This window comes from Bos javanicus, chromosome 2, assembly GCF_032452875.1.
Source record: "Bos javanicus breed banteng chromosome 2, ARS-OSU_banteng_1.0, whole genome shotgun sequence".
Lineage (NCBI taxonomy): Eukaryota > Metazoa > Chordata > Mammalia > Artiodactyla > Bovidae > Bos > Bos javanicus.
Genome location: NC_083869.1, coordinates 95,976,406 through 95,999,690, shown reverse-complemented (window position 1 = coordinate 95,999,690; position 23,285 = coordinate 95,976,406). Strand labels below are relative to the sequence as shown.

General features: G+C 40.1%; 2 protein-coding genes across 17 annotated transcripts in view; one reads left to right on the top strand and one right to left on the bottom strand.

Annotated features, from left to right (window-relative positions):
• The window catches only part of CREB1 (cAMP responsive element binding protein 1), a 73,417-nt gene that overhangs the window by 301 nt on the left and 49,831 nt on the right, over positions 1–23,285 (bottom strand). For 10 of the 12 annotated variants that reach the window (XM_061382762.1, XM_061382778.1, XM_061382729.1 and 7 more), the window contains one exon: positions 5,600–22,332. In XM_061382762.1, the coding sequence (XP_061238746.1) occupies positions 22,188–22,332 (145 nt within the window). In that variant the 3' untranslated portion in view covers positions 5,600–22,187. Of the gene's footprint in view, positions 1–5,599; positions 22,333–23,285 lie in introns of those variants that run through there. The other 2 variants (XM_061382751.1, XM_061382788.1) reach the window with 2 other exon arrangements.
• Positions 400–23,285, top strand: part of METTL21A (methyltransferase 21A, HSPA lysine) — a 71,724-nt gene continuing 48,838 nt past the window's right edge. Inside the window, exons 1-5 of one of the 5 annotated variants that reach the window (XM_061382850.1) lie at positions 501–680; positions 832–922; positions 1,339–1,518; positions 2,963–3,074; positions 8,668–9,366. In XM_061382850.1, the coding sequence (XP_061238834.1) occupies positions 1,372–1,518; positions 2,963–3,074; positions 8,668–9,065 (657 nt within the window). In that variant the 5' untranslated portion in view covers positions 501–680; positions 832–922; positions 1,339–1,371 and the 3' untranslated portion in view covers positions 9,066–9,366. The other 4 variants (XM_061382840.1, XM_061382859.1, XM_061382831.1 and 1 more) reach the window with 4 other exon arrangements.

The window sequence follows — 23,285 nt, the reverse complement described above, 5'->3', positions numbered from 1 at the left end:
AAAGCGTGATAATCATACTGTTAATGCCGTTTAAGTTCAGGATCGAGTCCGCCCAGTTTAAGTTCAGGATCGAGTCCGCCCAGTTTAAGTTCAGGATCGAGTCTGCGGTGGTCGTTATAAAACGCCCCGATTTAGAGAGCGTGGATCCCCCACGAGCTCCACCCTCGGTGGCCAGAGAAACTGACTTGCGGACACACACAGCGGGAACCCCGCCCCGCCCCCGCCTCCGCCCCGCCATCCCCGCTCTGGGTCCCCACACTGCACCCGCCGCTCCGCGTCGCTGGCGCTCGGGGATCGCTTGTTCTGGGAAGGCGGGGGACCGGAAACGGGTGGCCCAGCGCCGGCCACCCGCCCCCGCCCCCGCCCCCGCCCCCGCCCGGCCCGGCGGTCTACCCGCTCTCTGGCCCTTTAAAGCCGGTCATTTCCGTCGGCGACCTTGGGGGCGGGGAAAGCGACGCGCGCGCCACGCGAGGCCGTCTCCGGAGCCGTAAGTAGAGGCAAGGCCGTGCCGCGGGCCCCAGTGTGTGGCCCGCCGGGCTCCCGGGGTGCTGGCCGTGCCATCGGCGGGGAGGTTCCGGCGCTCCCGGGGCGGGGTGAGGCCGCGCCGAGTGGGCGGCCCCTCTCCAGGCTCCAGCCCCTACCCCGCTGCTTCCCGTAGCCTCAGGGCCCGGCGGAAAGACGTGCGTCCCTGTCCGCTGCCCCTCTTTGGGGTTGGCGGGGCGGGCGACTCCGGGGAGGGCTCCCAGCCGCGGTGGGGGGCCACTCCATGCCGGACCCATGGTCCCGCTCCCCGCGAGTGATTCAGAATCCCCGAGGGTCTTTCACTTTCAGTCTCCAGGAAATGGATCTGCGTAGACCGTGTATATCCAACTGGTACCATAAAGCAGGATAATCACAACGTTAACCCCGGGTTGAAGTTCAGGTTCGAGTCCGTGGTGGTCCCCATTGAACTCACCGAGGGAGAGGGAGCGAGGGGAGACCAACACAAAACAATAGATGCCCCGTCGACCGCGGCGGGTTGCAAGCCGCAGTCCACGCGGGCCCAGGCGGTTTATAAAGCGCTACTTTGTCCGCGCCCTGAGCTGACATCTCCACTTCGCTCACTCTTACCGAATTCACTGAGTGGTTACAGCTGAATGTATAGGGCATCCAGCACCTTTGGCGTGAATTCAGAGCGAAATCTCACTTCCCAGGAGGGCCGTGCAAAAGGGATTAGAGACTTCGCCTCAACTCTTTCTTCTTTTGAACTTGTAACAACTGGCTTTGAGCACTTGGAGCTACTAAAGAGGTCATGCATTTTCTGGCTAGAGCCTCACTCAGGATTCTTTTGCCCTACAGCTTGGAGGGAACAGAGAGTTGGGCGGGGGCGAGATGGCCCTGGTGCCCTATACGGAGACCGCGGAGATGGGGCTGCAGAGATTCCACAAGCCTCTGGCCACCTTCTCCTTTGCAAACCACACGATACAGATCCGGCAGGACTGGAAGCAACTGGGAGTCGCAGCGGTGGTTTGGGACGCGGTAAGTGAGCCCCGGACGCCTCTGAACATATCAGCAATTGATGATAAGACTGCTCTTATTTTTGAAAAGTTAACAGCTTTGTTGGCTTGTAATTCATATACTGTACCTTTCACTTCAAGTTGTGTTTTTTTTTTTTTTTAAGTAAATTCACAAAGTGGTGCAAGTACCTCTATGCTGAGTTTTAAAACATTGCATCACCACACCCCATCCCCAGAAAACCTCTACCCACTAGAATCATTTTCCTGCCCGCCCCTCACCCCACTAAATAGATTGCATTTTAAGGGTGAGTAAAGAAAGCTGAGAGAAATTAAATGACTTGCCACTGGAGCCCCTAGCTGCTTTGGAGACTAAGTTTAACATTGCACAAAGAAAATGTAACTGACAAAGCCCCACAGGAGGATCATGTGTTTTCTTTAAGTTTTCCATAGTTGTCATGATCAAAAAAGGGCACTGTAATTGCTACTTTTCCCTCTCCCCAGCCCTGTTCTTTCAACTGCTTGTGGCAGACTTGCCCTCAGCCTCTAGCCACACCTGGGATTCAGTGGGAAACTCAGGATTCAGTGAATGCTGGATAAATGATTGGCATAGATACAGTTTTACCATCTTAACATTGTATTAGGGGTGTCAGAAACATTCAGGGATACAAAATATTGATATATCTGTAACCCAGTGGTACTACTTCTAGGAATCTAGTCCAAGGTAACTACAAGAAAAGTTTTCTCAGAGAGTAGTAAAGATACAGAATAGTGAGGAATGGGTGAGTCTCCTTCATTCTCCCGGAGAAGAGGAATTGCTCAGTATACTATGTGGCCATGAAAAATTAAAATTATGTTAAGAGCATACACTGATTTTTAGAGTTGTTTGCAAATGCTAACTCACATATCAAGTCCAACCCTTCATCTGAAACTTACCCCTTGATGTCGGGTCGCTGAGGGGTGATGAGTGTTAGGGGCTCAGGAGAGCAGGAGAGAGGGGTGCAGCTCCGAGAGGCTTAGTGGGGCTCTGCTTGTCCCCTTTGGTTTTGGCTTTGCTGATTTGAACTCGGTTTAGGAACTGGACTTTCCTTAAGCCAAATCACAGAGACTGTTCATGTCAGCTCTGCCAGAATGGGTTTGTAAACCTTGAGTGTCAGAGTGCTGTGACACAGAAGTTAACCACCTTCCCAGATTCAGCAGGACCCGGTCTTGGGTGGACAGAATCACTGACTGCTGCTGTCCCCCCAAGGGCCTCCGGTGGGGCTGGGGGCAGCTGGGCTGTGGGACTTGGTATCCATGTTTGCTCTAGGTGACCCTACCAGCAGCAGCTGAGTTCCCACGGGTGCTGTTAACCTGGGAGTTGAGCCTCGCAGTGGGAGGGGGTGTGTGGTAACTTCCTGGAGCATGGAGCCTGCTGGAAATCCTGAAGCGCTTGTTGACCTTAACTGTCATACTGTGTTTTGACTCAGGCTGTCGTTCTTGCCACGTATCTGGAGATGGGCACTGTGGAGCTCAGGGGCTGCTCTGCTGTGGAGCTGGGTGCTGGCACAGGGCTGGTGGGCATAGTGGCTGCCCTGCTGGGTGAGTGTGACGCAGGGCTCCCTCCCGTGTGAGTGGAAGGGTGGCCTTTTCATGACGCAAACCCTTTGTTAGTTTCCCTCTTACTGGGTTACTGTCCTTCTCCTTGTACTTATTATGAGTCACGGGCCACAACTGCTATGTTCACAACTCCAGGAAGGCTCATTCCTTCTCTTTCTGTCTCATCCTGTTATTTATATTCTCACTGGAGATGCTTTGCCCCCTTCAATTCTGTGATGATCTTAAGGAGACTGAATTCAAAGAGAATTATCCAATTCATGTATTTTTTTATTTTTATTTTTATTTTACAGTTTTAGGTACCGACCTCCTGCAGTGCAGGGGAAGCAGGTTTGATCTCTGGGTTGGGAAGTTCCCCTGGAGAAGGAAATGGCAACCCACTCCAGTATTCTTGCCTGGGAAATCCCATGGAGCCTGGCGGGCTACAGTCATGGGGTCTCAAGAGCTGGACATGACTTAGCAACTAAACCACTATCCCTGTGTCTATGTTTGGATTTACCCCAAGGAAGTAAGGAGAGCAGAAAATCTTTTACCTTTGTTGCTGAGGAATCTTTGGTGGTTTGTTCCTTTTAGGAAGGGCTAGGCCCCCTGCAGTTTGAACTGACATCCTCTATTAAATAGTACGTAGTTCTGACTTGATGTCAAGGTTTGTGTGTGTGTGTTTTTTGCATACAGACATTAATTTAGGCCTAGAGCATTTTTAACCTTCATTTCTATTTCATAATTCATTGACTCTTTTTTGACAAAGAGTTGACTGTTGACAATTTTTTTGATTCTTTTCTACAATTTCTGGCTTGTGCAGTTCAAGCTATTTGATGATTGGGTAGACCTGCCTCTAAGATATAATATATACTATTCCTCACTTCGGTATTGTCAGCTGGGGCTCTTGTTTGTTCTTCCCTGGGTCTAGAGTGGGGCCCAAGAGCCTGCATTTCTTATGAGCTCCCAAGTGATGACAGTGATGCCCAAACTGCTGGTCCTCAGACCACACTGGGGTGGTCAGGATCTAGAATTCCATCTTGTGTGTACAAGTACTTGAGGACCCACTAAAGCCCCACTTTTGTCCTGTTCTTTTTCTGGCAACATATCTTTTTCAGTATTACTTTCTCTGTTTAGATTTTGCCTTCCCATGGGGAGCATAGGCGGGGCGGTGGGTGGAATTACGTACCTAGAAGCTGATTTAGGTCCATCTGTCTGACATCACAGGTGGCACTAGTGGTAAAGAACCCACCGGCCAATGCAGGAGACGCAAGAGATGTGGGTTTCATCCCTTGGTTGGGAAGATCCCTTGGAGAAGGGAATGGCAACCCATTCCAGTACTCTTGCCCGGAGAACCCCGTGGACAGAGAGGCCTGGTAGGCTTCAGTTCCACGGGGTGGCAAAAAGTCGGACATGACTGAATCGACTTAGCCCACACGCGTATCTGGTGTCACAGCACTCTCAGTCACCAGGGAGGCCCTCAGTGATACCACCTTTTGTTCTCCTCACATTAACCTTGTATCATCCCTGTGTATGTTAGGTATGTTTTAAAATTTTCATTTTGCCAGTGAAGCTGGAAGTTCTGGGAAACTAACCCACTTTTTGAAGTCCTGATTAGTGTTGAGCTGAGACTCAAACCGGGCTTGTCAGATACAGCAGCCTGAGTTTTTTTCTTTCTGCAACACTAACCCTCGTCTTGGTGGCGTGAGAGGAGTTAACTGGATGGAAAGATGAGGTTTCTTCTGTCTCTTCCTGAGAACAAGGGCGTCCTCACTGCTGTCAAGACAGACTGTGGTGATGTGCACAGGGTTAGAGGCCCACTAGGCGCTGACCTCTTTTTTTTTTTTCAATTTAATTTTACTGAAGCATAGTTGATTCCCAATGTCATGCCAACTTCTGCTGCACAGCAACCCGACCCAGACATATATATACATACATACATTTCCCATTTTGCTCCGTCACAGCATACTGAATACAGTTCCCTGTGCTACACAGTAGGACTTTGCTGCCATTCATCCCACATACAATAGTTTGCACCTGCTGATCCCAAACTCCCAATATGCCCTCCTGCCCACTCCCTCACCACCCCCCAGCCGCAAGTAAGCACTCCACCACCTCTGACTTCTTTTACTTCTTACTAGCTGTGTTACTGGAGAAGGCAATGGCAACCCACTCCAGTACTCTTGCCTGGAAAATCCCATGGACAGAGGAGCCTGGTAGGCTGCAGTCCGTGGGGTCGCAAAGAGTTGAACACGACTGAGCGACTTGACTTTCACTTTTCACTTTCATGCAGTGGAGAAGGAAATGGCAACCCACTCCAGTGTTCTTGCCTGGAGAATCCCAGGGACGGGGGAGCCTGGTGGGCTGCCATCTATGGGGTCGCACAGAGTCAGACACGACTGAAGCGACTTAGCAGCAGCAGCAGCAGCTGTGTTACCTTGGGCAAGTTGCTGAATCTCTAAACCTCAGTTTCCCAATAAAATGGGGATAATGACCGTATTCACTGCCCAGCGAGGATCAAATGAGATTACCTGTAGACATCTGTAGGTCATTGACTGGCACAAAGTAAATGCTCAGCAAGTGTTCATAGCCCCTCTGCGTGTTTGTTTCCGATCTGGAAATCTGCATTTGTGGGCTTGGGAAAGCCAGGTAAGGTTCTTCAAAGACCATCCCAGAGCGAGGGACTAGTTAGTTGTTGCCACAAAAGATGGGGCCTCTGGTAGGGGCCAGAATGCAGAAGGGCAGACGGCGTGCCCGTGGCTGCCCCAGCAGTAGCTGTGGCCTCGTTTCTCTGCCGCCCCAGGGCTCGGTGCCCGCTCTGCCCCTGGCTCTGCCACGTCTGACTCCAGGCGGTTGTTTCAGGTGTCCGTCTCTCCTGGCCAGCTGAGGCTCCCGAGGAGGGGGATGGTGTCTTATTCTGCGTGTCCTTGGTGCGAATACAGCAGCTGGCACACAGTGGATGCCCAAAGAGCTTTGGAATGAAAGATGAGCTAGAAAATCAGGAAAATTACTGTTTGTTATAAAAATGATATAACTCTATTACAAAAATAGCCCTAGAAGCAGTCTGAAAAAAAGGAAAAACCCACCAAAGATTCTGGTTGTTCATGACTTTACAACATAATTACCATTAGAATCTTGGTGTGTTTCCTTCTTTTCCTTTTCTCCATCCATATTTTTAAAAATTTATTTTTAATTGAAGAGTAATTTTATAATGTGTTGGTTTCTGGCGTACAACAATGTGAATCAGCCATAAATATACACATGTCCCTTCCTTCTTGAACCTCTCTCCCACCACCCACCCCATCCCACCCCTCTAGGTTGAGACACAGCAGTGGGTTGAGCTCCCTCTGTTTTCCGCAGCTTCCCACTGGCAGTACATATGGTAATGTGTATGTTTCAGGACTACTCTCTCTATTTAATCCCATCCCGTCCTTCCCCAGCTATGACCACAAGTCTGTTCTGCATGTCTGAGTCTCTATTCCTACCCTGCAAATAGGTTCATCAGTCCCATTTTTCTAGATTCCATTTATTTGTTAATATATGATATATTTTTCTCTTTCTGACTTACTTCACTCTTATAACAGGCTCTAGATTCATCCACCTTACTAGAACTAACTCAGATTTGCTCCTTTTTGTGGCTGAATAATATTCCATTGTATTTATGTACCACCACTTCTTTACCCATTCGTCTGTGGATGGATGTCTAGGTTGCTTCTGTGTCCTAAGCTATTGTAAACAGTGCTACTATGAACACTGGGTACACGTGTCTTTTTCAGTTGTGGTTCCCTCAGGGTGTATGCCCAGTGGTGGGATTGCTGGGTCATATGGTAGTTTTACTACTAGTTTTTTAAAGGAATCTCCACTCATATTTTAATCATAGTTATAATCGTGATTCCATACATGTGTCTATGCATTTGGTTATTCCCCTACCTAAGTTACCTTCTCCGTGAGGCCCTTCCTTTCAAACCAACTCTCTTACTTCCTGATGTTTTATCTCTCTTTCCTGCTTTATTTTTTTCCTTAGTGTGTACCTCCGACTAACATACTGGATACCCTACTTTTAAAAACACCCCTTGCTGCCTCTCTCCTCACTTGAATGTAGATTCTGTGAAGGTAGGGGTCTTTGTCCCATGGCTGATGGCAGCCACTTGGATATTTATGGAGCTGGTGGGTGTTTTGGGGAATGGTCAACTGACAGTAAGATTCTACTGAAACTTGTGGCACACTTGGCAGGTCAGAGGTAGCCTCAGAAACCTCTGAGGCAGGCGTTCGAGGAGGTCTACATCTAAGAGCTATTAACGTGAACACTGCGGTGGCATATGGAAAACCACATCACTCCAGTGCTGACAGCAGAGTGCCCTGTAGACTGTTAGGAAGTCCAGAGGTAAAGTTCTAGGTCAAAGCAGGAAAGGCTTGTTACCAGGAGAGATGGAAAGTATCACTGAATTCTACTCACCAGGCAGCATTCTGTCTTGCAACAGTGATAGGTGCATGCATCGTCAACTTGCACATTTTCACAGTATCACACTCAGGACTGAGTCACATGTCCAGCGGAATTATATACTCTAATACGCTATATGTCAAGATAAGAACCCTTCAGGATAAACTGTACGGAAATGGTGCTGCCAGCAGCTGTGCTGGGATCCTCTGGGGGATTGCCCATGAAGACTGCAGACTGGAGGGTACAGATGAAAAGTAATTTATGAAAGAATGAAGTGTAATGTTTATGTTTTAGAAGTTACAGGGTTAAAACCAAGCAGGATTATGTGTATGATAGTGTTAATGCAGTGTAGCTGAGGTGTTTCAGGGCTGACCTATGTAGTTGCTTCACCTGAAGGCTAACTACCAGTTCAGACTTCTCTCCGCCATACTGGTTCAAAAAGTTGAATCTCTTAGTTCATTGTAAACAACCCACAAGAAACAGATTAATACAGTACTGCCTCCTTTATTTTACACATTGCTTGTAGAAACTTAGCACACAGAGAACATTATTTCACCTACAGGACTGTAATACAATCTTGTGATTTTTAATGTTATCATTTTTCCATAATTATATGTAAATTGAATGATTGCATATAGATTGGCTGCTTCCTGACAGCGTAAGTAGAGGTAGATTGAAATTTCTTAGCAGCCAGTTAATCTTTTCCATGCTTCTTTTTAAAGCTTTAGCCCCAGAAAGGAGCCTTTCTGTGTTTAAAAGTATCTTGCTGTCTTCATAATCAATTGCGCCCAGATTTTTCATCTTTGGCTTCCATTCTGCCCCGAAGCCTACTGACTTGAAGATGGTACCCTAAGGAATGAAGTGTAATGGTAGATACCTATGGAGGGTGGGCCACTTCTGCCTGCAGAATTCAGAAGCATCAGCTACCTTATCACTTGGGGACGTTGTATTTAATAGGCGTAACTTCTGCAAACAGTGAGAAGTCATAGAGGCGAACAGAAGGTTCATGTTTACCCGCAGGCACTAGAGGAGGAGCTTCTGGCCACTGTTCTGATGTATTAGGTGAAATGTGTAGCGTCGCTCACCCTGCTTTTTAACTTGACCCCTCTCCTTGTTAATTGTACTGATGTGCGCATTACTTTCTGTCCCACATTCTAGGTGCTCATGTGACTATCACGGATCGAAAAGTAGCATTAGAGTTTCTTAAATCAAACGTTCAAGCCAATTTACCACCCCATATCCAGCCCAAAGCTGTGGTTAAGGAGCTGACTTGGGGACAAAATTTGGGGAGTTTTTCACCTGGAGAATTTGACCTGATACTTGGAGCTGATATCATATATTTAGAAGAAACATTCACAGATCTTCTTCAAACATTGGAGCATCTCTGTAGCAACCACTCTGTGGTTCTTTTAGCTTGCCGAATTCGCTATGAACGGGATTACAACTTTTTAGCAATGTTGGAGAGGCAATTTACTGTGAGTAAGGTTCACTATGATTCTGAAAAAGACGTACATATTTACAAAGCACAGAGGAGATGCCTGAGAGAGGACTTATAATTGGTTCTAATTTATAAGAATGTTGTCACTGAGTGTATCAATTAAGGTCTTATATGGGGAATATAATCATATGTAATAAAGTAGCCCGCTGTACAAGTTTAACCAAAGGTTCTCAAAAGACAAAGCAAATGTGCAGTTGTAAAACAAAGCAGCACTTTGTCCCATAGCTGTGACTTCTTTAGTTATATATTACTAACTCTGAAATTCAGTTAACATGAAAGGAAAGTGTGAGATTTTGGTTTGTGTTTTTTCTGTATCCCATATACTGCCTCTCAATAAACAATTTTCATCGATGCTCTGATGAAGGGTTGGTATAAAGAACTTGTTTTGGTGAGGCTAGGTGATGCAAATCATTTAAAACACATTGTAAGACATATGTTTATCCCAGTTGTCTAATTTTATAAGACAAGAAGTTTAATGTACATTCCTTGATCTGTTAATACTGTTGAAATCTTTTGTCTGATGTATTTAGGCCTTAAGTACTTTTGGTTACTAAAGATTAGGATGTGAGTTTTCTGAGGTCTCATATGCATTTTTGGTATAATTTCACATTTAGGTATATAAACAAAAGAGTAAATAAAAATAAAATTTTAGTTACTTTTTGGTAAGCTCCTAAAATCTTAGACCTCTATGTGCTGGGAATAGATTATCTTCTTCAGATCAAAAGCTGTAGTATCTCCCTTCAGCTTTACCCTTTCTCCAATGTTTTTGTATTTCTCAAATGTTGTTTTGTAGGCTTTCCCTGCCTCCTCATGATGCACAGTATGACAGTAAAAGAAAAAGTTTTAGACCTCATCCCTCCATGGGAGGTTAACTCCCCGTCTCAGCTCCTTCCACATTGCACTTATAATTGTTTATTCAATGTTTGTGTGCCCCAGAAGATTGTATGGTTCTTGGGGGGCCAGGAATGCCTCTGCCTCTTTCATTATGGTCTCCCCAGTATCTAGTATATTATAACCAAATATTTGTTGAATGAATTACAGTTAGAGGGTATTGATCTTTGGATTGATTGATTGCTACATTGTTTTATGATTACCTTTGATAGACGTTATGAAGTCACACACATACCCTGGCCTTTTGTTTTTTACCCCCACAATGTAAAAGCTTAAACAACAGCTTAAACATTTAGACCACAAGAATATTATAATTTCAGTATGATGTTTCGTACTAGAGATAGATTTCTTTGTAAAACATTACAAACAAGACCTCCTCCCTCTTAACTTTTAATGACTATTTTGGATGTGTCATATTTTAAATAGAGGTTTAGATAGAGGTTTTACTTTAATAAAGGTGAATTTAAAGTTCTGAGGATTGTGATGTGCCAGTTCAACACAGTTCTGATAAATGCACATGAAATGGAAATGTCCACAGATAACCGAATCCATAAAATGCCAGTACTGTACCATGGGCCTGGAACATCTTTAAAAACAAGTAAAATAAAAGCCCTGCAATATTAACAACACTATAATGAAAGGCCAACCCCATCTAGGTTTGTTACTAGAAATGAATGTATTGATTGGAGTTCAGCTCCTTTGCTTGAACATCCCTGACTCTGGAGAGAGCTCTGAGAATGTCTGGGTATGGGTGGGGGGGGCAGTAGAGTGCTTGGGTGCACCACCAAGTGAGGCTGTGATTGGGTTCTTTTACGTTTCTGTAAAACATTAAGAATCAGAAAAAGTGGAAGGTAATTTTTTCCCCTTGTCCTACAAATAGAAGAAAAGGTGAGAAAAATTCACCAGCAATAGCTCGGCTGTCTAAGTGAAAATCAAGTCTTTTTTTTTTTTTTTTTTTTGGCTTTTGGTTCAAAATGGCACAGGTCCAGTTCCCTAGGGAAATAGACTCAGGGTTGAAGGTTAAGGTTTGGAAAGTTTAAATGAGAATGCTTTCAAGAACAACACCTCTGAGGGAGTAAAAGTAGCAGGATTGGGAAAGAGGGAGAAATTGGGTTGGGATGCAGGTGGGAAAGCCCTCAGCAGAATTCAGAGCTGGGGTGGCCAGAAAATGGGTGTTGAGGTAAGGGGGTGGGACTTACATCCTTGTGTAGTCAGTCATTGGATCCAAGGGGCTTAACTTTGGGGTGGAGACAGTTCCTGAGAGACTCAGCTGAGCGCCATCAGCCACCGATGTTACCAGAAGCTGGGAAATGAGTGCTTCAGGGGTGTGTACAGAGGGAGGGGGTGTAAGAATATATCCGGTCCACTATAAATGTCAACAGAGTTGCGACTTTTTATTTCTGAGAAAAGGATTAATTTATTCTATAAATATGCATTTTAAAGTGTGCTTATTTTGTCCTCAAGGATAGAAATCTAGTCTCCTCTAGACCTACTGGCCTAAGCCTTGATTCTCACATTGCTCGGTTTCTTAAACTGTTATGTGGTTAACAGCCAAGTGGGTATCAGTAACTTTTTTTTTCCCAGTTAAAATCAAATGCCAATTCTAGTGAGGTGGATGAAACTGGAGCCTATTATACAGAGTGAACTAAGCCACCAATACAGTATACTAATGCATATATATGGAATTTAGAATGATGGTAACGATAACCCTGTATGCGAGACAGCCAGAGACACAGATGTATAAAACAGTCTTTTGGACTCTGTGGGAGAGGGCGAGGGTGGGATGATATGGGAAAATGGCATTGAAACATGTATATTATCATATGTGAAACGAATCGCCAGTCCAGGTTCGATGCATGAGACAGGGTGCTCAGGGCTGGTGCACTGGGATGACCCAGAGGGATGGTATGGGGAGGGAGATGGGAGGGAGGGTTCAGGATGGGGAACACGTGTACACCCGTGGCGGATTCATGTCGATGTATGGCAAAACCAATGCACTATTACAAAGTAATTAGCCTCCAATTAAAATAAATTTATATTAAAAAAAAAAAAAGAATCAAATGCCAAGATGCTCAGTTAAAATATACATCAGGTTTTTAGAACTAAAACTCTAAAGTCCACTTGTTTTCTAAGATCCCTCTTAAGGATATCTTGCTTTAGTTCATGACAGAACCATCTGAAGCCATGGTTTCCATGGTTTCTAACAGCTTCTAATAGTACATTTATTCTTTGTACTCAAGGATCACAATTATAATTGATCAAAAAACTTTATCTAAGTGAACTGAACACTAGATTGAAAACCGAGGGCAGAGTAACGTTGTCTGAAATGTTTCATCATCTCTCCAAGTACAGTTTATGCTCCAGCAAGGCAAGGACTGTACCTCATATTTTATATTTCAAGTGTTAACAGTGTCCTCTTCATAAAAGTTGTTCAATATATACTCATGAAAAATATTCCTTTATGTATCAGTTACCTTATTAAATTGCCTATTCTCAGCAATATCAAAATGTAAAGTGTATTCTCAGTAACAAAATTGTTATGCACTTATATAAAAGATTCAGTTCCAACATCATTTCTGGTTAATCTATGCCTTTAGTTTATGGTGGTTGATGGAAGCAAATGATTTTCAGTCATTTTTAAAATCAAGAAACAAAAATAACAATTTAAGATACTGTTCTTAAAATTCAAGCACTTTTTTAAATTTCTTATTTGACTGCACTATGTAGCTTGTGGGATCTTAGTTCCCTGACAAGGGACTGAACCCACACCTTTGACAATGAATGGGCAGAATCTTAACCACTGGACTTGCCAGGGAATTGAAACAATTTATTAATAAGATTCTTTTAAAAATCACTTTTAGTGCACTATTGGTAAGAGTCCCTTGGACTGCAAGGAGATCCAACCAGTCCATCCTAAAGGAAATCAGTCCTGAATATTCATTGGAAGGACTGATGTTGAAGCTGAAACTCCAATACCTTGGCCACCTGATGCAAAGAGCTGACTCACTGAAAAGACCCTGATGCTGGGAAAGATTGAGGGCAGGAGAAGGGGAGGACAGAGGATGAGATGGTTGGATGGCATCACTGACTCAATGGACAGGAGTTTGAGTAAACTCTGGGAGTTGGTGATGGACAGGAAGGCCTGGCGTGCTGCAGTCAATGGGGTCGCAAAGAGTCAGACACGACTGAGGGACTGAACTGAGCTGATACGAGGTCCTGGGTATAGTTGGTGAAATACACACGTGATTTAGTGTTAGAAAAAGTCATGTTATGGCTCCCACAACCTCTGCTGAGACAGGAGCAGCATTTTCAAGTGCTTTACAAGAATAAGGTGAGACGCTATAGTGAGTATATTTCCGTGTTGTTCGAAACTGGAGATTTGGTTTCTCTCACCACTGACGTGAGCTGCCAGGGAAAAAGCAGGGCAGTCCTCAGGGCTCTCTCACTTCAAAAATCGAGGACTTCTTAGCTCAGAAGTTTCTGCTTTAAAATCACGTTATGCTCTTCTTCCAACCAGAGAAGGGTTAAAATCTAACACTAAAAAGATGGCATCACCACATGCTCCCTAGCTGAGGACAACTGTTGCTCAGGAAGATTAGAAGGGAAAACAGTAAAACAGAAATGAGGACTACTAACCTTAAGCTAGTCTGCTACTTTTAATTTTTCTCTGAATATTTATGAGAAGAGAGACTGTGAAGTTTGACATAAAAAATACTAATGAATACGACATTTTAAAATTAACTTAGCAGTTTCTTAATACTGCTTGGCAAACCACCTCGAAATATGAAGAAAACTATACTTAATAAGTTTCCACTTTTTGGTATCTATCCTGGAGATACACTAACTTGTATATACATCTATACTAACTTGTGTATATCTTAACAGTCAGCAGTTTCAAACAAACTAAATGTCCAGAAAGAGAGTACTAGTTCAATAAGCTGTGTTATATCTATACAATGGGATACTTCACACCTGTTAGACTGAGGTAGATAGACGTGGTGAAATACAACTATTGCCAAGACACATTCAGAGGAATAAAGCACCATCTATAAAAAAGAGACAAGGAGAGAAAAGATTTACATGTGTGTGTACATTTAGTGACAGACTGTCACTAAAAGGATAAACTCACCCATTTGTACTGTTTTTTTCCAAATATACTATTACTTTAAAAAACTAAGTTAAAAAATTAGAATGAGGACATTATCAAGAAAATGAGAAGAAAAGTTACAGGAGAAAATATTTGCAAAATCCTATTATTTGATAAGGATGTAGTATCCAGAATATATAAAGAACTCGAAACTCAAGAAAAAGCCAAGCAATGAAATTGGACACTTCTCCAAAGATATACAAATGGCCAACAAACACATGAATAGATGTTCAGTGTCATTAATCAAGGAATTACAAGTCAAAACCCCAGTAAGATACCACTTCCCCATCCATAAGAATGGCTTTACTTTTTTTTTTTTTTTTCAAAAAGTAAACAAGTGTTGGCCAGGATGTAGAGAAACTGGAACACTTCTGCATCACTGGTGGGAATGGAAAATGGTGCAGCCACTGAGGCAGTTCCTCAAAATTTAACTCACAGAATTATGTGACCCAGCAATTCCACTCCTAGATGTATATACCCTTCAAAAGTTGACAACAAGCACTCAAACACCAAACTTGCACACGAATGTTCACAGAAGCATCATTTACAATGGCTCCAAAGTGGGAACAAAAAAGGCACAACAGATGAACAAACTGTGGCATATATATACATTGGAATATTACTTGGCCATAAAAAGAAATGAAGTACTGATAAATGCTACAATGTGGAGGAACTTCAAAAACAGTAGGCTAACTGAAAGCAGCCAGACATAAAATGTCACATATTGTATGATAATGTGAAATATCCAGAACAGGTAAATCTACAGAGATTGGTGGTTGTCAAGGGCTGAAGGGAGGGGAAAACTGAATGATTCTTATTTGAGTACAGCATTTCTTTGGAGTGATAAAAGTTTTGGAACTAGATATAGGTGGTGGGAATACATTATGAATGCACACTTCAAAATGATGTTTTATGAATTTGCACCTCAAGAACAAAAGTCACATTCAAACTCAAATTACCTTCTCTCTTGTTAGGCCCTCACTAGCATTCTAAGCCCTAGTATGGTCAATGTGCTTAAGTTGTGGAGAAATTAAAATGAAGAGGGAAGGACAACCCTGATTCAAGGCAGCTTAGTGGATAATGGTGTCACCTTCCAGATGGAGAAGAACCAGCTTAAGGGACAATAGATTTAGAGGAGAAATTAAAAGTTCAGTTTGGACCTCTATTTTGCAGTTGGAGTACAGATGACAAATATGAGTCTAGAGTTCAGGACTCAAATTGTATTAATGTGTTACAATTGTTTCCTTGGCTGTGTGTCTTAGTTTCTTGAAGACAGGAACTTTTCAGTGCCCTGAACTGTGTTCTCAACAAGTACGTGTTTGTGAAATAAGCAAGTGACAGCAAGTTGTGGATGGAGAGGATAGGCACTCTTCGTTTTTACTGGAGATCCAAGCACCTAAGCTCAGCTGACAAGGAAGGTCACCGTAAATCCCAGTTAGCTCATCATAGTCCTGGCTTACACCTCACCCTTTCCCTCGCAAAAATGTCTGTCTGTACATTATGTGGTCACTCTTTGTAGAAGAAGAAAGGAATAAAACGCATGTATTTCTTTCAATACAATGGCAGATATAACAGGCTTAAACAACATGGCAATTTTTAAAGGCCCTTTAGACTGCAACTGCTAATTTTCAGAAATTGAATCAACAGTACAGGAGAGAATCTTTTATTCTTGAGCTTTAAGTAAAGAGCAAATTAACCACATCTCCTCCCCTTTCCTTCCATTTTATGCAATCACAGAACTTTAGAATTACGAGACCCAATAGATCCATCTGTTCTTATCCTTCCAATGCAAACATGCATTTTGAGACATTAAACACAGCTGGCCATATGTCTCCCATCGGTTGTCTCAACAGGGCAGTAACATCTCTAAATCCTAAAAAAGGCACTGTTCATTAATTTTGCTGAAAAAAGAAATATTGTGCTAAAAACCAGGAATACAGTAAAATTAAGTAAAGATATGTTGTTTGAGTTAGTTTTCTGCTGCTGTGCAACATAAGCTTGTGATATATTCTAGCATAACTTTTGCCATTTAACAAAATAAACCAAGTCCACAAAATATTGCTTAACACACCTAGAAAAACCACAATGTAGATGATCCCATCCCAAAAAGAGAGACTTAAAGAGTTTTTAAAAGCATGTTTATGTGACAGCACATAAATGTTTGTGTAAAAAGGGCATTATGACAGTTGATACCACAAAGATTACAGTAAGAAAAAGCACTTTATGACAATATTTCACAAATTCACAAGGATTACTTTAATATACAAAGCAACTGCTACCATTCTGAACACAAAGCAGCTAATATGTACATAGTGTTAATAAAATGCATTATAACTCAGTACATTTTTTCTTTTTACACAAAGCACAAAAAGATTTAGGTAAAAAAAAAAAAAATTAAAACAGGGATGCTTCTAGAATGTAGGGAATTTTATTAGAAATGTATTTTCCTCACTATAGTTACTTATTTAGTATTCAACTCCAATAGCAACATCAGAGTTAAAAGTCAATACCCTGTTTTGTGCTGACAGTTTTGGGGGGAGGTATTCTTGACCCCAATCCTCAAGGAAAAACAAAACAAAACCAAAAACCTGACACCTTTCTCTCTAGAAACTTCCCTGATTACTTTGTTTCTAAAGTTTCAAGTGATAAAGCTAGGTTAGAAATAATTCCTTTTTTGGGTGGGGATGACAACTGACATGACAAACTAGTCAGGGACTTTACATGGAAAACTGCGAACGAGCACTCTTCTCTGCCATCCTCATCTATACTCACGGATTATTTCCCAATTTTAATATAAATAATTTTATTACATACACAGATTGGAGTGGCACCTGGATAAAAATACAATGTCTATAAAGCATATACCAATTTTAAAAACGTAAGAAAATAAAACCTCCCAAACACAATGACAGATCGTTTCACTTGGCCAGCTGACTAAGGTCATCATCTGCAGGGATTTTCTTCCTCCCTTACCAATTTTTGAACTATGTTAGATTTACTCTCACATCTGAGATGCTCCTCAGACACCAGCTTAGAAATGCCATACTTCTATAGGCAAGTATTAAATAATGCCTGTATAAAGCAGGTAAAATTTGCATTTCCTATAGTTTGACCCTTTCAAAAGACACTTACTGAAGAATATTCACTTTACTTTTACTTGCTGGTGAGAATAACTCAAAATGTATCGTGTTTTACCCAACTAGGACCTGTATGTACAGTACCAGAATGCAGACAGGTCAATATTTTCTCTCTGTGCTAAACAACTCAGCCTGTTTATAGTATCAAATTGCTTCACAGGCTTTGTTCTTTTTTTTTTTTTCTATTTTTATTTTTTTAAAAAATAAATTTCAAGCTAAAACACCTGAAATATAATTCCTCCATTCAAACGTTATCTGGTCCCTCTTAAAGTTTGTCTGCCCCCTGAGGACACATACAAAGGCTTAAGCTACATTCACTCATCAATAAGAACTTATCATCAGCAGATGAGACAGATGGAACTGCAGCACCCTGTTTGATTGATTTGAAATTCTTCCATACTGACTCAGCTCCATGATATGTTCAACCCCTCAGGGATTAGTGCCTCTCTCAGCCGTTGATTCTAGACAGTCAAGGAAACCAGTTCCTAGTACAAACAGTGACTGTGCAGTCAACTTAAAAAAAGTCAACACATCAACATTAAAAGTATTCAAGATGTATGTAAGCCATCCAACAAAAAGTTCTAGTTGTGCTTTGTACAACTGAGTGAACAAATTTATCCCACAACTGTTCACCTATAGGCTTACTATAAGCACACCTCACTTTTCCTCTCATCTGAAACCAGTCAAATTTAGACAGTTATTTTTTATGTTAACAAAGACAATTTAAAGTGAAAAAGTTAATCAAATTATTACGTGTTCTCCATGACAACAATAATTAATTACCTTGAAGTCTTTCACTGTTCTGCACAAATTCAAGGATATCTTAGGATCCTATAGATAGTATTGTTGGGGTGAGGACAGAATCTCATTTAAAATTGGAAATAAGTATTTATTCACTTGAGTTGTATTTCCTACTATCTTTATTCATGATGAAAGAGAATTAGATAGGGTTTGAACCCATTTTTAAATTAATTGAGCTAGTCTAATTTCCTTATTTTCCTCTTTTTACAGCTATTTATAAGGCTAGCATTTAGGTGTTAAATAAAATATTTTAATCAATGAAAAGCTTCCATAAAAAAGACACATGATTTGAAGAGAGGAGAAAGACATAAAAAGTCAGATGACAATTGATGAGGGAATTTCTCAAGTTTGCTAATACCCCAAACAGGGTCGTTTTAAAAGTGCAAGTTACACCAAACATTTACAAAGAATATAATGTAAATATAATCCAAATAAATATACAACTTTTGTATTAAGTCAATGGGAAACAATATACCCACAGTTTTCAGGGTTACAAAGGCAACAAATAGAGCCTCTTGAAAAAAATGAAATGGTGTGTAACAAGTGTCTTTGGAACCTACTTTAATTCAAAATTTTAACTTTAAGATGTCAGCCTTATTTAATCCTGAAAAATGAAGCAGCCAACCTTCTGATCTTCAAAATAAAGAGACCAATTTATGCTGACAGCTGACTAAAGCTGATCACAGAATTAAAAATATTAGAAATGAAAATAAGAAATCTAGATTGAAGTCACTTAAAGTAAGTAAAAGCATCCTGGTTTAAACAAACTTGTACCTTCCTAATAAGCCTTTGTATGATTCCACATGTCACCCTAAATGGTCAAAAGGATCAGGGATTAGGCCTGAGAGACAGAGATAAACCTCAGCCAGATGACTTCTGATCGGACAGCCTGCCTGACTGGTATTGTGCTTTCAGATACTAGCACTGCTGCTGACTTACCATCTAAGTGTATTTTCTGACAAAAATCCCTGCTCAAATGAAAACACCAAAAATTTTCCCCCAGGATGATTTTTGAAAAAATCAGTGGTACCTTTTAGAAGCTATCTTCAAAATGTTCTCACCACTGTTATAGCTGCCAGAGACAAAGCATAAAAACCAAATACTTTTGGGGGTGGTGGTGGTTGTGGTGGTGGTTCAAGTGACTAGTAACATGTTTAAAAGTATCAAGTCAAATAAAATTAACAATTAAAAAAAAGGAAATTAGCAGATAAAAAAATCCATCATGAGTGCTGGAGTAATGCAGTCCAAGAAACTACGAAAAGGGATGCAATAGATCACGCAAAAATGTAAAATTTCATCTGACCTCAATATACTATAATACTTAGCATTCCTGACTTAAGAGCTCTCAGAGCCTCAGATATATACTGTATGTATATATATATGTACACATGTATTATACAAATGCCATCCCCCCAAGAATATCTAAATGAATAGAGCACCTATGACAATATTATGGTTGCCAATATGGTACTTGAGTTTGAAAAAGAATGAACTTAAAAATTACACCTGGTATCAATTCTGTTTAATAATGTGAACACATTGGATCTAGCCCTTTCTAAACCACTTTTCAGTTAAACACTATCAAAGCCTAAAAACTCATAAGAGCAATATATCAAAAATAAACCCCTCCCACTTCATTTTTATTAGAATTAATCTGTCCTATAGATAAAAGTGCCACATGGCCCTATATTTGCAAAGTGAGCAATACCAAACTTGCTATTTTCTAGGCAAATCAGTAGCATATGTACAGATTCCTATGATGACAGTTTTATTCCCTTTTGGCCAATATGAAGACAAAAAACATTTATAATGTGGCCACATATATTCTTGGCTGTAAGATTTTTAAAAATTATGTTGTTAACAAAGATTCTCAAAGTTGCATGCTTAAAAACAAACACATTTCCCCCAATTCTCTTAAAAAAAAAAAGTCTTCACAAAAGATGCTTAATTTCTATCTGTATAAACGAAAATCTCTCTCTCCAAGGTCTAAACAGATTTAGCAACAGAATATACTTCTTACCTCACCATTAACTGACTTCAAACCAGAGCAGTCATCCTCAAAGTAACTTATAAATCCAACCAGCTAATATGGATGTGATTGCCTTGATTTATCAGGGACTAAGAGACCACCAACTTGCTAATTAAACAGCCTTGATTTCTGAAAACATTTAATTTGCTAAATATTAAGCAATTTTCATTTCTAAAGCTTATGACTTTTAAAATGTTCAGTTTTGACATTCTGACTCATTTAAAAATTCTGGTTTGCAAACAGATTTGTGATTTTGCTTGGTTTCTATCAAACCAGTTTTGGAAAATGGTATATCTATGCTGGCATACAAATAATTTTTATGCTACAACTTTCACCGTTAGCTCAGCAGGATAAACAACAAAATTTACAGTCGTTTGAAAGCCTTCTTGAGAATCTGGTGAACTGTCCAAAGATAAGACTACATCACTCAATTCTTAGAATGATGCTGGCTTCATAAACTCTGTTCATCCTTAAAAAAAGACAACGGTTTGTTACAAACAAAAAATAATACCATTTACAAATATTAATTAAAAGTCTTACTTTTCAAAATGGACTCAATAATTAACACCCACATCTGCATATTTTGTTAACACATTAACAAACTTAAAAACAACCCATGACATAACTAAATATAAAACATTAAATCCTAGACTCTTAAAAAAAAGAACACCTTTTCAAATGAGAAATTATAATTTAACATTATGTCAATTTCAAATTTTTCAGATCTATCTCAGTCTTATTTTTTTAAAGGGCAACTTTTAAATTTATCAACTTAGTGAATAAAATGAGTATTAGTAATTAAAAGTCATATTGGAAACAATGTGTGATACATACAGACGGTTCTAGTCAGGTAAAACAGGTAGCTCCTTCACAGAATAACAAAGGATATACAGCATACTGGAAAGCTAAGCATCCCTATCCCTTTTGGAAGAAAACAACAAAAAAAGGTCTTGCAAGAATGACAATTCAAATATCGTAGTACAGCAGTCATTCAAATAAGTCTGAAGAAAATATTTTCCTTGTGTATATCTAATATTGTACTTTTAAACTATATCCTTACAACTTTTTTCATTAAAAAATTCACTAAACTGTTAAAGTATGTTAATATGGAAACAATTTAAAATCAGCATTTTTCTACAACACATAACATTTTATAAACAAATATATCACTTTGCTTCAACATCTTGAAGGCTTTCCTGTTGGTGGTATAAGTGCAAAGAGGAGCAGTTTAATTAGAAAAACCTTTTAAAGTAAATGTGTGACAATATAAATATTTTTGAAGGTGATGACAAAAACATTTATTTAAAAACCTTGTTATATAACTCAAGGAACTGGTTTACTAATGAGCATCTTTGTACTAAAAATTTAGTACTAAACTAAATGAAGCTTTGTAATTTTACTTACTTTGATTTAATTTAAAATCAAATACCATGCTTTTTCATTCAGTTGGTTACTTCTTTTAATGTATTCAAAAATGTTGAACACATACAGAACTGAATTAAGAAGCAACAACTGCCCTATTGAAGAGCTATAGTTAATACAGAATATTTTTAAGAACCAAGGACAAGTGTTCAGTATTGAAGAGAATATACACAGAAAGCACTCTGAATTCATTCTTAATTTCTTCAACACCATCCTAAAATTCTTTTCTCACAAGGTATGTCTCTTCAACGATTTTACATAATTCACAATGGAAATGTGAAAACATGTCAATTTGGCAATCAACACTTCTTCATTGCACCTTACTTACTTTAAGCATGCGGCCCAAACATTACGTCAACTCAAGGAGCTGGGGTAATTCTGTCCCTAAGGCAATCAAGGAGCTCAGCACAAACCTTGACATCATTTAAAAAAAGATTTTCTTTTCCTCATTTCCCCCATCAATTTACAAGTAAACAAATTATTACTTCTTGAAGAGGGCAGGGGATACAAAGCAGAAGTCTCTTCATGATTCCTGGTGCTGAAAATTTCTTGAGGGGAGAAGTGGAGGCAGGTGTTGGAGCATTCACAGTTTAATGCAAAAGCACAAATGAATGAAATTCTGTAGTTGCTTTCAGGCAGTTTTGCGCATAGAAAAAAAGAAATGTTTAGAAAATAAAATGTTTATTTTGTCTTTCTGGTTGTGGCCAAGCCAGTCCTTTTCCCACCATCATAGGTGAAAATTGAAATCCCAAATTAATCTGATTTGTGGCAGTAAAGGTCCTTAAGTGCTTTTAGCTCCTCAATCAGTGTCTTGTTTTGATTTTCAAGCACTGCCACTCTGTTTTCTAGACATTTCACATATTCTTTCTTCTTTCTACGACACTCTCGTGCTGCTTCCCTGTAAGCAAAAGACAGGAAAGATTAGGCAACATTTCTGCAGCCTTTATTTTGGGTTAGATAGAATACATTAAAAAAAGAGATCTGGCTCAAAGCAACAAACATTTTAATATATTATAGATTAGGCATTTGAAAAAATAAAGAGAATGACTTGGAAATTGCCTAATGTAAAATTTTCAACATACCATAGAAAACTGATTAAAAAAAAAACTGTTCTGAAGCACCAATTTTAATTGATGGGGCAGAAGGGTAGCAAGCATTCTCACATGAAAATAAAAATTACTATATTTTGGAACAGAATACAAAAATTCAAATGAGCTTTAAATAAAAAATTTAAAGAACTCTTTAGTTTAGAGAGTGCCTCTTAAAGTGTCTCAAAAATTTCTATCTGAGTACTTTTAAGAAAATAAGAGAATGAAAAGATTCTCCCAATGGACTGAATGGGCAAAAGGGCAGATACACAAAACAATGAAGCAAAAAAAAAAAAAGAAAAAGAAAAACAATGAAGCAAGCCAGACACCCCAGAAACAAGCCTATACAAATATGGTCAATTACATTTTGACAGAAGTACAAGGGCAATTCCACAAAGAAAGAATAATCTTTTTTACCAAATGGTGCTAGAATAAACAGTTGATACAGAAAGATAAACCTGAACACACTTCACACCTTACAAAAATTAATTCAAAAGGGATCAAAGACCTAAATATAAAATATAGTTATAACACTTGATACACAGCACTTGGAACTTTCACACATTGCTGGTAGAAAGGCAAATGGTATAGCCACTCTGAAGAACAGTTTGGCAGTTTCTTATTAAATATATACCTATCATTGCATCCATCCAGGCCACTCCTAGATATTTACTCAAGTGAACTGAAAGTTCATACAAAAACCTGTATCTAACTGTTCATTGTAACTTTATTCATAATACTTCAAAACTAGAAATGAAGATAA